Source organism: Ambystoma mexicanum, chromosome 2p (genome assembly GCF_040938575.1).
Source record: "Ambystoma mexicanum isolate Mex_15411 chromosome 2p, UKY_AmexF1_1, whole genome shotgun sequence".
NCBI classification, from domain to species: Eukaryota; Metazoa; Chordata; class Amphibia; order Caudata; family Ambystomatidae; genus Ambystoma; species Ambystoma mexicanum.
In genome coordinates this window covers 107,863,933-107,880,960 of record NC_090923.1, presented here as the reverse complement: position 1 = coordinate 107,880,960, position 17,028 = coordinate 107,863,933, and the positions used below count along the sequence as shown (strand labels likewise).

The 17,028-nt window shown below is 45.2% G+C and overlaps 1 protein-coding gene across 1 annotated transcript in view; it reads right to left on the bottom strand.

Moving 5' to 3' along the window:
* The window catches only part of RPN1 (ribophorin I), a 112,522-nt gene that overhangs the window by 53,844 nt on the left and 41,650 nt on the right, over window positions 1-17,028 (bottom strand). Inside the window, exons 7-8 of the mRNA XM_069643350.1 lie at window positions 15,133-15,271; window positions 2,997-3,116 (exon numbers count right to left, since the gene is read on the bottom strand). Coding sequence (XP_069499451.1) covers window positions 2,997-3,116; window positions 15,133-15,271 — 259 coding nt within the window. The remainder of the gene's footprint in view (window positions 1-2,996; window positions 3,117-15,132; window positions 15,272-17,028) is intronic.

Below are 17,028 nucleotides of genomic sequence, written 5' to 3'. Positions count from 1 at the left end.
GGAACCATAAAGCCACCCATCAAAGTTTGAATGTAGCACAAGTACTGATTGGCTGGATTCCTGGATAAAAGGCTGGATCCTGGTGCACAGAGTCGACAACTGGAACGGTAGATCCGAATAAGACAACCAGACACCTGCAGCACCTTCCAGCAACCAGAGAAGCTTGCTGAAAAGGCTGCTGCTGTCCTGAGCCAGTTTTCAAATCAACAAGGAAGCTTGGAAAAGGACTTCCTCCCTTGAGGAATATATTATTCTTGGGCATTCTGCCTGCTCAGTTCACGAAATGCCTCAAAGAAATTCTCTTCCCAGGGAAGCCTGTGGCTTTGTGTGCACCAGAGGACCAGTGGATGTCCAGAATAGGGCAACCCTGGGCTGTTTGAATGGTACAGATCCTTACCATTAGTGGGCTTGTTCCCAGCGTGAATCTTGGATAAAAGCGGGCGCCTGAAACTGTTTGACAGATCATTGTTGGAACCAGATGGTGTACAACGGAAGAGCAGCCTTTAGAGGATTCCTGCAGCAGACTCCACGAAATGGCCTGGTGAAGCCCCGCTCCTCTTCCCGATCTCAGAATACCATTGTTGGTGCTTCAACCCTTAGACTGGTGGGAACAGCCAGTCTCAACACCTGCTCCAGGATCCATGCCTTTGAAAGTGTCCCTGGACCAGCCTGTGGACTGGCCAGACCTCTCCTGGGCTACCTCACTTCAGCCATCGTCGGTCTGAGCAAAGCCTTGGAACTTGGTAGATCTTCTGCTTATGCTACAACTAGCATGTCCTTGCAATTTCTGCCATCTCTCTGTGCTGGGGCGGCTTCTGTATTCGCCGATGTACGATCAACTGTTGTCGTCAGACCGTGCGGATTATCGTTGGAACAACATTCATGCAATTCAGTGAGGTGCCCTGAAGGGTCTGCACCACCAAAGTCTTCTGCTTTTCTTCAATTGGGACCTTCTTCTGGCAGCAGACTGGAACAGTTTTCTGTGCAACACGACCAACTCCTGACACGAAAAGTGGCACCTGCACACGCGACCCCTGTACCTTCCTCACACAGACCAAGTGCAGAAGACAAGAGTCCCCAGCGGATACCGAAAAATCTGCAGTGTCACCTGTAATAATCAGAATTAGGGGGTTAAGGTAACAGCAGTTTTTCTGCCCCCGTCCACCATAGGGTAACATTGGGTGCAAAGCCTCCACCCCTAAATCCCGCTGCCCTGGCCTCTGGTCATCGGATCCTTTCCGAAGACTTACCTTCGAAAAGGGATAGAGTGAGGTACTTGCCTTCCTTTTAGGAACTTTCTAAAGCACCACCACAGACCACTGCATCCTTTCTGAAATACCTTACCTGAAGAAGCTATAAATGGGAACATGTGACTATAAGGCAGAATACCCACATACCATCTTAGACTTCATAAGATAGCAGGAAAGCTGCACTTATGTGTATTTTGACATCAGAGTACTCATCTGTTGAAACACTTCTCTAATGTATATATGCCTCTTTATTATCTTAACTGCTGAATGTATATGTAGGTTATATATGGTTTCAATTACCAATACTTACTGTAATTTTGATATGCTTCCTATGCAACTAAAAGGCCTAAAAAATTAATTTTTTGATGCACTGCGGTCTAACTTGAATTGAGTGTTGCTCTGTGAAGACTCATTGTAGCCCTTGACCACTCTCACATTCCCCCTCCTTCTGCGAGTCTAGCCTTGACTGCTCACTCACCCATCTTGATTTGGTTTTGGCTAAACTCAGTGTCTTCCCCGTTTACCATAAATAGGGGGGCCTCACAAACTCCTCCCACTGGGCTGATTTGTTTAATCCATCTCAACACGTATGAACATCACTACTGGCATTTAGCAATGGAATAACCCTCTGAACTGACAACAGATCACTACACTTCTATAATGAACTTGCGCATCATGGGCATGCAGGTCTCCCTTGGAACAAAAAATGCTTTTATGTTATCAACAAAGGAAACCTAGAAACAGACCTAACAGAGCTCAGGGTTCTTACGGTCTGCACGCATAAACACTAGAGCCCTCTGTCCATCAACGTCCTCCGTTGTCTGTAAAGTTTATTTTATGTGGTGCATGCACCCCTACTCCCATGCACAGCTTTTCTACCCAGTTCACCGTCCAATGGGTGAGCATTGCATGAGCAGAATGGCAGGCATAAGCAAACATTACACAACATACCACCAGCCACCATCTACTATACCTGGGTAATTCCCTCCACATCAACCAACAGGACAAGCAATGCATACCATCTTGGCAACCATCTCCAAAAAGAAAAGAATATACCAGGTTCTTGTCCTGCATTCATCTCCAGCACCCATAGCTCCAAGAGGAACAGTTTATGAGACAGCAGCTCTTGCCCTATCAAAGGCAGAACAGCCTGGCCTTTGACAGGGCATGAACCGTGACTCTCACAAACTGTCAGACTTGTGTGGTTAGGGAGTCACAGATTATAGTGGACCACACTGGGTTTTCTCTGCTTCATCTGTGGAGACTACGGAGAAGCACAGAATATGATGCATCTCCCTGCTGTGATGTCACAGAAGTGTATTATGAATTGCATAATCCTCTCACATGACATCACAGTAGGACGTTAGATCATTTCAAAACGTTTAGAACACGGATTAAATGGTATATGCCCTTTGTCAAAGGTATGAGATTGGAATTCTTATTGCCTTTCCACGAAGATATCATTTTGCATATTGGGGGTAAAGCACTCACGGTACCAAGTTTAAGTATTCCATTAGACTTTGGGAAATTAAGACTGTTCTTCTAGGAGAGCAGACTCTGTACAAAGCCTCTTACTATTAGACAACTGTATATTGAATTATATATGTTAACATATGCAGTTTCAGACCCTCCCCCCACAATCTGCCCATAGAAACCATTAGGATTTTGTTAAGCAACCAAAGACATTAATGGATTTAAGGCACATGGTATAGGTTACATAAAACATCAACGTAGTTAAAACAATACCTTGGTGATGGAGAAGTCTAGCCTCACGTAAAGAATCACAGTGAAAAACAAAATGTAGAATGCTCCAACCACTAAAAGAGGCTCCTGCAGCATCAGAATCTTATTGAAATTGTAATGCACCTAAAATAAAAATGGATGATTATTTTGCTATGAGGTCTTGTGTACATGTAATATGAAAAAAAAGAACAGTGAGGCAGCAGCACACAGCAAGCACATCTTAACATGATATACACAAATCTATTCAAAAGAGATCAGGTTTACACACACACACACACACACACACACACACAACCCCACCCCCCCCCGCAACAGGAAAAATAAAAAGCCATACCCACGCAATGCAAACCTCACAGTACAGCAAAATATTAAAAATGAAACTAGAAAAACGTTTCAAATGGGAGCATGGTTGTGATAATGCAAGAAATTGGAGACAAGCAGCTGTAGATATATGATGAGTTAACGAAAGACTGCATCGTAATCTCCATTTATATAGTCGAAATAAATGCAACCCAAGACTATTTCACTAAAGCAAACTGATGCCAAAAACTGAACTGCGCTGGTCCTTGCAAGTGTGAAACAGATGGCTAAAGCGTAGGGAGAATAAAAGCCAAATGGAGTATGTTTCATGCGTAATGGACAGAGGTGCCAGAAAATTTCAACATTTTAGTTCCGATTCCTACCTCTTACTTGGCGGAGGACTGCTGCAGCAATCGGCAACGGCCAATCCAACTGTTAGGGACAATTCTCAGTCCTGTGCTAATTCCCTTCAAACTTGGAGACCCCAAGCTCTTTTGCTGAACTTTAATCTTTATCCTGGAGTGAGTGAAACCTTTTTGTCACTCATGTATTTTTATCTGATTTGGACGCTGTTTCTTTTGGTTTTTGGAGTCTGACAAACTCCATAGGCATCACATTTTGTATTGTGACACACAACACCCTCGGTGCAGTATCACAGAGAAGTCCTTTGGATTTCTCGTAAGGTTTAAATACCTTCTCTTGGGAAAACTACTATTCCCAAGAATAGTAAAGTGAAATTGACTTTATTTACATTTTCTCTTTGTAAGTCCAGCACACCCCATCTTATGTGGAGTGCTGGGGGTTTACTTAGTAGCCCCTTTTCCTACTTCCTCATGTAACATCTTTTATGTTACCCTCACTACTTTAAATGGTTGGTGGCAGTGGTTTAATTTTCCTACCATTGTGCTTTTCTAACGCAGGCTGAATCCTCAGCTATTGATATTTTATTTCTATCGTGCTCGTACACAAGTGTTTCAGAGCGTGACAAGGCAAGGGAGGGGAACAGGAGAGAACAAAACAGCGATCTTACTAGGCCCAGTGACATTGAGAACGTGCAAGTGCATGTGGTAGGGGAAAAGTGTATGGAAGGGGAGAGAAGTGGAAAGCGCGAAGCAGAGGAGAAACAGATAAATAACAATAAATAAATAATAAAGGCAACAAACAGTGGTAGTGCAGCCAGCAATTTGCAAGTGCTTGGTTTAATGCAGCAGACCGGGTAGGTCTGATAAGTGAAGGAAGAAAAAGGGGGTGCTGTATGGGTACAGATACAGACCCCAGTGCAAGGGGCGGCCCGGAGGCAGTGCGGGAGGGTGGCAGGGTGAGCAGGTATCTGGGCCGGAGGACAGAGGGTGGCCAGATGCACTGTGCCAAGAGAGGACAGATCAGCAGGGGAGAGGGGGAGCGAAGGCAGAACTAAAGAGGAAGGTCTTGAGGTGCTTCAGGAACCAGAGATGGCTCTCCTCAAGTTTTAGAGTGGCAGGGAGGCTGTTCCAGAGGGAGGCCCCAGCCGAAGACAGATCTACCCCCAGCTTGTTTCTTTGAAAAATGACTGACCCTGAGGAAGTTGGAGGTAGAGGAGCGAAGAGCTCGAGAAGGGAGGTATTTGCGGAGGGATAGCTGAAGGTATTTTGGACCCAGGCATCAGAAAGCCTTGTGGACAATGCAGAGGGTTTTGAATTTAATCCTTGTATCCACTGGGAGCCAATGGCGAGATTTCAGAGCTGGAGATTTCCAGGGTTTGAGGCCAAGGACAAGTCTTGCAGTCCTGTTCTGAATTAGTTGCAGAGGGCAAAGAGTAGAGGCAGGTAGATTTAGAAAGAGGCTGTTACAATAGTCCAAGCTAGAGAGAACTAGAGCTTGGGATACCATGAGCTTCTGAGGGAAGGAGAGGAAAGGCAGAGTACCTCTGAGGAGGTTCAGTAGGAAATGTGACTTAGAGACCTCGGAGATGTTGGCGGAGAAGGAAAGGGTGGAGTCCAAAATTACCCGAGGTTCTTAGCCTCGCAGGTGGGGGTAGGAGGAGGGCCAAGGGAGGCCAGCCAGAGATTGAGGGGAAAGGATGGTGAAGGTGTGCCGATGAGGAGGATCTCCGTCTTGCTGGCATTCAGACAAAGACCATTGGAGGCACACCAATCTTGAATGGCAGTTAAGCAATCGGGGATGAGGGAGAGGAGGTGGCAGAGGGCAGCCTGAAAATGACCTGAGTGTCATCAGCGTAGCACTGGAAATTTGAGCAGACAATGGCAATGCAGTACAGCACCCATGGGCGACCATTGTGTGAGATCCACCCTGCCCCCCCATTTCTTGTTTGTGAGGTCTTCTTGGTTTTACTCTGCACGCCAAACCAGATATGAGCCCTTTGTTAGTTTTTGCGTTTGGCAGGCTTCAGTACTGACAACCACTTCTGGCTCTCGTGTGTCTGGCAGGGCAGGAAGTAAGGGAGTTGCCCGAAACTCCCCTGTCCTTAGTCTCCAGGGACACCTGAATGCACCCAGTCCTGATTGGATGGTTGTTCTAGTAGGACAGCCACCTTGCTGTGTGAGTGACAGCTAAGTTGTGCATGAATGGGAGAAAACCGCTTAAAAAGGCGAGGCTTCTTGGACTGAAGACAGTTGACCACTGGGTAGAACAACCCGATGAAGAAACAATGAAATTTGCTGCATCCTCCTGGACTGTTGGAACTGCCCGGTGAAGCCCTGCGGCTGTGCTGAAACTCCTTTTTCTGATCGACTAGAGAAGTCCTGGACAGGACAATTTCTTCCCTTGGGTTAGCGGGACCCACTAACCCAGAGATGAACTCCACTGGACCTTCTTCTCCAACTGGCTGTACTTATTTGCTGCTGCAGGAACAGAGTGCCAGGGCTCGAGCAATCCATGGTCGAGTGCAAAGTCAGTTATCAGGCTAAAAGCTCCAGGAGTCGCTCCAGAAGCAGGACGACCAGAGCTCGAGTCACCTCGCCAGAGTACAGGACTCAAGGAGTGAAGGAAGCCCAACCAGTGTCCAAGATCTGGGGTGGTGCAAAAAAAAAAAAAGAAAAAACACGAGTGCAAGTGTTACTTGGATACTTGTAGTGGATTTCATTGCTACAGCTCCAGCACAGAAGTCTGACTGCTTAGTCACTCTACCAACTTGTGTAGTACAGACCTATACTAATAGGTGGGTTATCCAATACCAAGAGGACAAGACTGGTTTAGTCTCCCACAGGGTTACTACATCAATTCTTTCCCAGCACTCGGTTCTAGCAGCAGGTGAAGAAGTACAGCCAATCAGGGAAGAAGGTCCAGTGGAGTTAGTCTCAGGGTTAGTTGGTCCCACTAATGCAAGGGAAGAAGTCATCCCTTCCGGCGCTTCTCTTGTTGATCAGAAAAAGGAGTTTCAGCACAGCAGCAGGGCTTCACCGGGCAATTCGAAGGTCCAGGTGGATGCAGCAAGCGTTGTTCAAGGTTTCTTCACCAGGTGTCTCTCCTAGTGGTCGGCTCTGCCTCTAGTCCCAAATCCCTCGTCTTTTAAGCAGGTTTCTCCCATCCATGACACAGCAGGGTGGCTGACCTGAAAGGAAAGCCAGCCATTCAGGACTGGTTGCATTCAGGAATTCCTAGAGACAAAGGAAAGGGGAGTTTCTGGACCCTCCCTCACATCCTGCCTTTCCAGACACACTGGAGCCAGAGGCGGGCTTCAGGGCTGAAGCCCGCCAAGGGCAAAACGAACAAAGGGTTCAACTCCGCCTTGACGCACAGAGTAAAAACCAAGAAAAACCTCAAACAGAAAAATGGCAAAAAAAAAGAAGACGGGCCCATTTTGACAAAATGGTCACCCAGGGGTGCTATACTGTAGCCAAGGATTCAGCCTGCCATAGAAAAGAACAAAGTTAAGAAAATTAAACCACGGCCACCAGCCATTTAAGTAGTGAGGGTAACATACAACATTATTTATATGAGAATGCAAGATAAGGGGCTAATTGGTAGCCCCCAAGCACTCCACTTAAGATGGTGTGTGCTGGACCCAGAAAGAGAAAAGGTAAGTAAAGTCAATTCCACTTTACTCTTCTTGGGAACAGTAGTTCAGACAAGAAAAGGTATTTAAACCTTATGAGCAATCTAAATGATTTCTCAGTGAAACTGCACTGAAGATGCCGTGTGTCCCGGTTAGGTAAGATTTTCACAAAAACGGGTACATCTTCCTGACCTGGGTCAACCCCAGAATCTTTTGCTTTACTAGTGGGATATATTTCGTTAATGCCTCAGTGAGTAGGAACCTTTTCCACAATCACAGAATCTTTAACAACTTATTGCCAATAAGTGCCTGTTGCTGGGTTGCCGTAGGGGCTCCCATTTTAACTTTCTTTTGCTAACCTTGAGAAAACTACAGTGTACAGGGCAGAAAGGATCTTTGGATCCCCTTTATATTTTATTCTATGAAGCGAGAACCCCCACCCCCACCTTTGTGCTGGAGAGATACAATGTATCCCTTTTCACACTAAAACTGTAACAATTCTGTTACAGGGACAGGCTTACCTTCAATGGCTGGTGGCAGTGATACCTTTTATTAATTTGGTGCACCTTTACCGCGGGCTGTGTTCACAGGGTGCCAGTCCTTTGTCATTTTAGTGTTTCTTGTCCTTTCTTGTTCCTTCACCTTCCCCTGACATCCAGGGTGGGAAATGTGCGATTTATTTTTTAAATCTTTGGCGGGAGTCCCCTAGAATCCAGTTGTCTGTGAGGGCAGGAAGTGAGGGAGGAGTCCAAAACTCCTTTGTCTTCCTCCTTGCTGAATGGGGACAAATCCCAGTGGGGAGCTGGCTGTCCAGATTTGACAACCAGACCGCCCCTCGATGTAAAATGCAGGTAGAGAATGCAGAAGTTGTGATGTAGTTCCTTATACATACTGCAAACCTGGAAGCTGAAGACAAGTCGACCACTGGAACTGAAACCAAAGAGGATGAAGGAAAAGTGGCGGAAACGATTTCCAGTGATCCGAGAGCCTGCTGTGTAACCCGAGCCGGCTGCAGCCCTTCCTACCAATCGACCTAGGGACTCCAAAAATGACGACCCAGAGCCTGGTGGGACCCTCAAGAAGACCTGCATTTTGAGCCATCCCACGCGTTGCTGCAACCTTGCGTTGCTGCAAGACCCCAATACTCTGAGACTTCGCGCCATTGTGCTGTGCATGGTCTTCCGAATCTCGCAGAAAACTTCGTGGGCATCCTGGTGGATCTCCAGAGACACGAATAGAGTCCAAAAATAAAATCCCCTCACCAGAGTGATGGACCTTCGTGATGACGAGAATTTAAACGCGATTGTGTCTTCTGTTCTTTTTGAAAAGCGCCAAATACACAGAACCGCATTAAGCCGCAAGGAAAATTTGCCTAGAGCCTTCTTCAATGATCCCTGCTGCAAGGTTTCTTCTAAGTGCGTGTTTTCAGTCACCACGACAAGGAATCCACTGACCGGATTTTTGGCTGCAGATCCTGAAGTCCTCCTGCAGCAAAATCTTCAATGCTAAAAGGTACTGTGTTGGCTTGTGTTTGTACTTAGCTTAAGTCTGTTAGGATTTCTGTGTAGCTGTGGGGTGCTTTCTGTGATTGGGAGGTCTCTCGTCCAGTGCACCCAGTCCCACTGCTAGAATCATGCTGGTGTGTCTTCTACGAAGCCCCTGGACCCTCTTCTAACCCTAGAAGTAAAGTACTCACCCGTTTGCAAGTCTGTCGAAGGAACTCTGACTTTTGCATCTTAAGAACCTATTTGGTCTGTTGGTCACTAGTCCCTAGTGACCCCTCTTCTGCCACTGAGAACACTCACGCTCCAAGAAACAGAGAAATAACTTTTATTGGGCCTTTTGCCTAGAAAATAGAATACGTGTTTAAAAGTTACTTGTAAAGAGTTGGTTTGTAACTAACTTAAAGAGTGAACAGTTATAAAAGTTCTTACCTTGGATGCATTATGCACTATTCTCAAAAGTATGGTTCTCCAAAGTATGGTTAACATCTTTCTTTCCTTAGAAACCTTTTTTCCATTCCAATAGAAAGCAGGTATGAAGTTATATTACTCACCTGTGGTTAGATTGTGCCTCTTCCCAAAAGTAATGTGTTGGTTTCACCAGATTATTTCTGAAGGAGAATTGTATGAGTGTCCTCCAACTGGGTCTTGCTTCCCCTGACTTGCTGCTAGACTGTCCAGAATAAGTCTGCATTAGTTATTCTAGGTACACAATAACCTGAGTCATTCAGTAAAGTGTAACATTGGGTTCTGCTTTCCCTATACTGTTGTAGATAGACACAAGAAGAGTCTGTACCATTGTCCCTTGTAAGTCATACATAGGTTACTTATATTACAGGGAACGATCTAACCTGGACTACGTTGTGAGATTAAAAATGTTATATGGGTTTTACTTACCTCGAGTTAGCTGTGTGCCAGCCAAATAATAAGTTACAACAGTTAGTACTTATCCCTATCTGTGTTTCACTGAACTCAAAAGCACCTGTAATCGAATATTACTAAAAGGTCACAGGAGCAGAGAGAAGGCGGATACTAGGTATCCCTTTAGCACTCCACTGAAGGTGGCATGTGTCAAATCTCTCAGAATATAGAGTTTTGGGAGAGATACTAAGTATTTCTCTATCAGAACTGAAGTTACTTGAGGATACAGAAAGAATCTTAAAGGAGGACCCAAAGGGTCCCCGTCAACTCTGCCCATAAGGAGCTGTGTGCTGTGTTAGGGAGAAATCTCATTTCTGTGCCAATTCCCTTAAACCTTAGAGACCCCCAGCTCTTTTGCTTGGCTTTAGGACTTTTATTTTAACCCTGGAGTGAGCGAGACCTTTTTCTCACTCTCGCGTGTTTTTACCCGATTTGGATTCCGTGTTCACTGTTTTTGGAGTCTGCCAAACTCCATAGGCATCTACATTTTGTATGGCGACACACAGCACCTTCAGTGCAGTCTCACTGAGAAGTCCTTTGGATTTCTCTTACATTTTAAATACAGTGTGCAGTGTGGCAGATCCTATGTTCCTGGGCCTCAGTTATGGGGACATGAGGGAGGACGTCTGGAGGACTCCTGCACAGCAATATGGAGGTCGTTGGCAGCTACGGGCTCTTTTCAGTTCAGCAGCACTCTGGTGAGGTGACTCCAGTTTGGGTCGTCCTGTTTCGGGAGGGTCATCAGGATCTTCCTGGAGCTTTGGTCCGACAAAGACGATGCACTCGACTACAGATTTTCAACCCCCTGCCACTCGGTTCCAGCAGCAGCAAAGAAGTACAGCCAGTTGGGGGAAGGTCTTCCAGCAAAGTTCGTCTTGGGATTAGGGAAGTTCAGCACTGCAGCAGGGCTTCCCTGGGCAATCCAATGGTCCAGGAGGATTCTCTTCACGATTGCTTCGTTGGGTGTTTCTGCCAGTGGTCGACTCGGTCTTCAGTCCAAGAAGCCTGTAATACTCTGCGGCTACCACTTAATGGCAGTGTTAGGTAAGAATTAGTCACACTGTGTGAGACTCCACAACACTTATCTGCTTGGTATTAGGGAACGCACTTTTTGGTATAGGTCTGTATTACACAAATTGGTAGTGTGACTAAGCAGCCAGACTTCTCTCAAGAGGGGTAAATGTGAGCTGTAGACCTGTACAAATGAAATCCATCTATACAAGTAACCAAAGGTTTCAGATATAAATCATTATTTAACATCAATTTTAATAAAGCATTCTTTAAAAATGTAATTGTTTGTAAATGTCCTTTTGAATTACTTTTCAAAATCAAGAAAGCTACGGAATACTATTTGGAGATGCTAATTCTTTTCTCCTACACACTGAAGTGACTTCAATTACAAGGATACCATTGCATTAATATATCACACCAACATACTTTTCAAGTTCTGAGTTTAAGGAAGGAAGGGTTAAGGGAAAATATAGAGGTTAGAACAGTTTCTTATAATGCGAGGACAACTGAATCCTCCAATAAAATCTAGGTAAGCCTTTCCCAGCAGTAACATTATTCAGCAAGCTACAACCCATGGAGGGACAAGCAATGCCAAAGTTAGTGGATTCAGAAAGGTGCCTTTATGGAGCCAGGACAGCCAAAAGTAATTTGGAGAAAGTCAGACTGTTCAAAGGAAATCACTGAAAAGCATCTGAAAAGGGGAATCGAAATCAACTCATAAAGCAGGTTCAAATCTCAAGTGAGATAGCATGACTTAAGGCCAGAAGGTAAGTACCCCCCAAACCCAAATAGTACTTCTGGTTAGACGAAAAGTGGTCCAGCTGCATGCCCTCTTGCTACAGCCAAGCAGACCCTGGAGCCTCACTCATGGGGGGACAAGAGGGAGGACGTCTGGCGGGCTCCTGCAGTAGTACTCGGGAAGGTCGTCGGCAGATACAGGCTCTCTTCGATTCAGCGGCACTTTGCAGTTTCAGTACTTCGCAAACAGCACTGATGCAGGTTGAATACCTCTGGTTGGACTTTCCTTGCTCCCTCAGTCCTGGATTCTGGATTGGGATTTCCTGCTTTTGGAGTGTCCTTGGGAGGACATTTGTTCCACAGAAGATGTTGCACTCGGTTATGGACACTCGACCGCTGGCATTGGGCTTCTTCAGCACTGGAGTGGCACAGCAAGTCGGGGATTGCGCCAAACAGTTTGTTACCAGGCTAGTTAGACCCACCAGCCCAATGGGAGAAGTCGTAAAAAAAAATTTAAAAAATGGGAGGTCAGCACAGCACAGCAGCAGGGCTTCACCGGCTCATTCGAGGTCCAAGTGGTTGCAGCGCGCTTCTCTTCGCGATTTCTCCTTCGGATACACTTTACTGAATGACTCAGACTCTGCCTGTAGTCCCAAGAACTTCGCCTTTTAAGCTCGTTCTCATTCATTCCCAGCCCTGTGTCAATCACATAGCAGGGTGGCTATCCTTCCCGGACAATCAGCCAGTCAATCAGGACAGATTTCGTTCAGGCACACCTAGAGACAAAGGACAGGGGAGTTCAGGACCCTCCCTCACTTTGTGTCATTCCAGATGACACACTGGAGTCAGGGGCGGGCTTCAGGGCTGAAGCCCACCAAAGGCAAAACACACCAAGGGCTCAAACCTGTCTCAATTTTCAGAGTAAAAGCCAAGAAAGACCTCACAAACAGAAAATGGCGAAAAAAATAAGACAGGAGCCATTTTGACAAAATGGTCACACATGGGTGCTGCACTGTTGAGGGATCAACCAGCAGTAAAAAAACTGATAGTAAAAGGTAAACGACTGCCACCGGCCATTTAAAGTAGTGAGGGTTAACACAAAATGTTACATGAGAAAGTAGGATAAGGGGATACTAGGTAACCACCCTCCCTCCCTCACCTCCTGCGCTCCACATAAAATGGTGTGTGCTGGACCTACAAAGTAAGATCAATTTCACCTTACTATTCTAGGCTAAGAAAAAGGTGCTGTGTGACACTATACAAAAATCAGATGCCTATGGAGTTTGTCAGTCTCCAAAAAAGGTGAAAACATAGAATCCAAATCAGGGAAAAACACATGAGGGAGAGAGGGAAAAGGTCCCACTCACTCAGGAGTTAAAATTGAAAGGTCCCAAGTCCAGTAAAAGAGCTGGGGATCTCCAAAGTGGTAGGAAATTAACACAGAAATGACAATTCTCCCTAACACAGTGTATAGCACTCGAGTGGTAGGTTGGAACCTTTGGTCCTACAAACGACCCCAGAATATATGCAGGTTTCTGTTTCACTAGTACCCTATCCAATGGAGTGACCCATTACCTAGCTCCCATTCCACAGGTCAGACTATGACAAAGAAAATAAAGACAAGAAGTGTGAGAATAGTTTCCTCTATGGCTGGCATATTAACAGTCTGGCATTTGGGTACCCTCAAACTTAAGGGCACCTGCCCATGCCTATATAGACTCCAAACTCATTTACACCCTGTACCAATGTGTTTATCAATATAATTCTGCTTTCACAGATTACTCCAACCTCCTGCCCGCTAAAAAGTGCCTGCTTTCCTACTCTAGCTTGCAGAAGATGTATTACTAACAGGTAGTTGAAAACTTTATCCTAACAATCTTTCTGTAGGTTATCATGAAAATGTCACCAGAAAGGGAATAAAAAAGGTTCTTGGTCGGAATCAAGTTAAAAACATAAAACCACCCGACTCGCTAGACACCGCCCACCCCTCGCCCCACCACAGCTATAACCCTCCTCTATATCCCCCACCCCCCGCAGTATATCTGTTTTGACCTCTGAAAGTTAGGCATCTGTACTGTTGTATACCTCTGGAAAGCACTCTGTTGCTTCTCGAAACTAGGTCCGCGATCAATACAATAACTAGATTTCAAAACACTATATGGAAGGATTGATAATTTCTTATGTTCTTGTACACAAGTGTTTCAAAGCGCAACCATGCATGGGAGGGGAAGACCAGACAAACCATCTTACTAGGCATGGTACATTCAGATTATGCAGCTGAACAGAAAATTAATTGAGCGGAGGGGGGGGGGGGGGTTGGGGGCAATAGGGACGAGTGTGCGCTGTCCCGTCAGAACATTTAAGTGCAGAGAGATACTACTATCATGGGTCATAACTGAAGTACAGTAGTGCTGCGGCAAGTGCAAGGACGGGGGGCGAGTGCAGGAGACTGGCGAGAAAAGATTGGGACCTGTGAGGCTCTAAAAAGTACACCAGGAAGACAGTCAGAGAAACTGAGCAGAAGCAGAGGAGAGAGCAGAAAGGGGTAGTTAGCAGGGGAGAGGGAGAGAGTAGGAGTTTCCGAAATGGAAGGAGGTCTGGCTCAAGACAGAGGCAGGGTGGCTGTTGCAGAGAGAGGCACCTACAGAGGATAAAGATCTACCCCTGAAGTCTCTGCTTGGAGAAGCGGCTTACCCGCAAAGAGTTGGAGGAAGATTAGCGGAGGGCTCGGGGAGGAGAATATTTAGGAAGAGAACGTTGCAGATAGAATGGGCCCAGGCCCAGAAAGCCTTGTGGACAACACAAAGGGTCTTGAACTTAAACCTTGCAGCCACAGGGAGCAAGTGAATGGATTTCAGCGCCCGAGAGATGTGGTCCATGGGCTTGAGGCCAAGGATAAGTCTTGCGGTTCAGTTCTGGATGAGTTGAAGAGGACGGAGGGTAGAAGAGGGCAGGTGGGGAAAAAGGCTTGTGCAGTAGTCCAATGAGTTATTCGGGCCTCCCAGCAGCTTACAGGGACAATTTTCTTCCAGGGTTTGTAACCATATGCACTCATTTACAATGCAAGACTGATCTAAAAAATATTATCTGGCAATAGCAGATGAAATTAATGATTACCTAGATCAAAGAATGTATACAGTGTGATATCACAAACCAAGTCTTCTCGCACTGCACCAAGAGCTCCTGCAACCCACAAACAACCTCAACGAACATCAAGGATTACAGGTACTAATGTTCTTTTGCACAGTTTATTTTCCATTTGCGAATGCAGGAATGATTTATTTTTACATTTATTAAAACATACATAGGAAAACTGTACTAACTGATTTGTGACATTACCCATCCACAAAACATTGTATTTATTCATTTTATTCTGATTTCCAAAATGCATCTGCTTCATTCAGCTGCTGAAAACAAAGCAATGAATAAAACCAACTGGGCTCACCATGTGTAAGCAAGGATCCAAATTGCTGGGACCCATTTTGTTTCTCCATGCAGCCTAGAAATACGAGACCAACAGCCACCATTAAGTGTTACTTTGCATTCCCCAGACCAACTGGTGGAAAAGCCAAATACGTCTGTGGTCCGACACTTAGTGGGTCGCAGTGCATGTTAATCTACCAGGCAAAATGACAAATAATAAAAAAAGCGCAATAAAAAAAGGCAAACTCACCACAATATCCTGAATGTGTTGTTCTACCAGGTTGTTCTTATGCGCGACTATAACAGGGCGACCAAAGGTATCCAAGTAGGTGTAATGCAATTCATCTTGGGCTCTATCGATATCGTACGGGCTGTCCACCTGGATATTCCTGTAAGAGAACATATATTGCTCATTTCTCTCGATTGAGACATTAACAACTTCATACTAAAATATAGGAGGCTTGCCAAACAAACTGCAATGCTCAGGTTTTCCAATCTAGAAAAACAATTTTCCCAACGCGGTTGATGCACAAAAAAAGCTTCTTTTACTTGCATGACAAACATACTCTTGTACAAAAGCAAACACACACATTTTAATTCTTCACTGAGGCAAGACCAAAACTACACAATCAGGTGAGCTATCCATAAATTGCCAAATCCACCATAAGGCAGATCTGTGCATCACCCAGTAAAACAGTGTAGCAATTTAAAATGTATTTGATGGAAAACAAGGGTTAACAACAAGGGATGATATAGCATCGTCTATTTGCTTTCTAGATGCTACAGAAAGTCGAGAAAACCTTAGTTGAATTGGGCTAGCATAACCATGCCGACAACAAACATGCTACGAGGATAAACAAGGACGTAAGATAGAATCCACTAGTTTAAACAGGAAGCAGTTTGAAATTTGACTGCTATGATTAATGGACTGAAAATTACCAAAGAATCAAACAATTGTCAGTACGCTAAAGCTGAAAAGACCATTGCTAACCGGCAAATACACGTTTCTGATTTTGACAGAAGGGTGGATGCCAGTAGGCAAGGAATTACTGAGAAATGGGGTTTGCATTGTATTACGCTTGGTGGGAGTTTACTACAATGCCACAAAGAGAACATGGGTTCCATTTACATTGGTATAAAATATCTAATGAAGTTCCTACAAGTTGTATCAAGAAAAACTATATTGCACTAGTGTTAGGGAAAATTTTCATTTCTGTGCTAATTCCCTTCAACCTTAGAGCCCACCAGCTCTTGCTGGACTTGGGGCTCATTTCCTCCTGAGTGGGACCTTTTTACTCACATCCTCATGTATTTTTCATGAATAGGATATTTGTGTTTTACTGTTTTTTGGAGTTTGACAAGCTCCACGGGGATCTGCTTTTTGTGTAGTGACACACAGCACCTTAGGTGCACTGCCACTAAGAAGTCCCTTGGACATCTCTTTTTAATTACATTTTCTTTGGTGAACTACCGTTCCCAAGAATAGTAAGATGATCACAGTCTTACTTACCTTTATCTTTGTGGGACCAGCACACACCACCCAATGTGGAGTGCTGGGGGGTTACTTAGTAATTCCCTACCCCACTGCTCATGTAACATTTTTTGTTACACTTAACACACTTCAATTAGCTGGTGTCAGTCGTTTACCTTTACTACCAGTGTGCCTTTTTACTGCGGGCTGAACCCTCAGCTTCAGTATAGCATCCACGGGTGACCATTTTCCCAAAATGGCCTCTGTCTTCTTTGTTCACCACTTTGTTTGTTAGTTCTTTCTTGGCGTTTACTCTGTTAGTTGAAACTGGTTCGAGCCCCTTGTGTGTTTTGCCTTTGGCAGGCTTCAGCCCTGAAGCCCGCCAAGGCACCAGGATGTCTGGAAAGGCATGAAGTTAGGGAGGGTCCCAAAACTTCCCTGTTCTTTGTCTCTAGGTGTGCCTGAGTGAAACCAGTCCTGACATATTGATGATTAACAGCTAGGCTGCGAGTGAATGGGGGAGGAAAATAAAAAGAAAATAATAATCGCATAAAAAGCAAGGATTTGTGGACTAGAGGCCGAGTCGACCACTGGAGAGGAGCATCCGAAGAAGTGAAGGAACACCAGCAGCACCCTACTGTACTGCGAAGTGCCCGGTGATGCCATGCAGCTGTG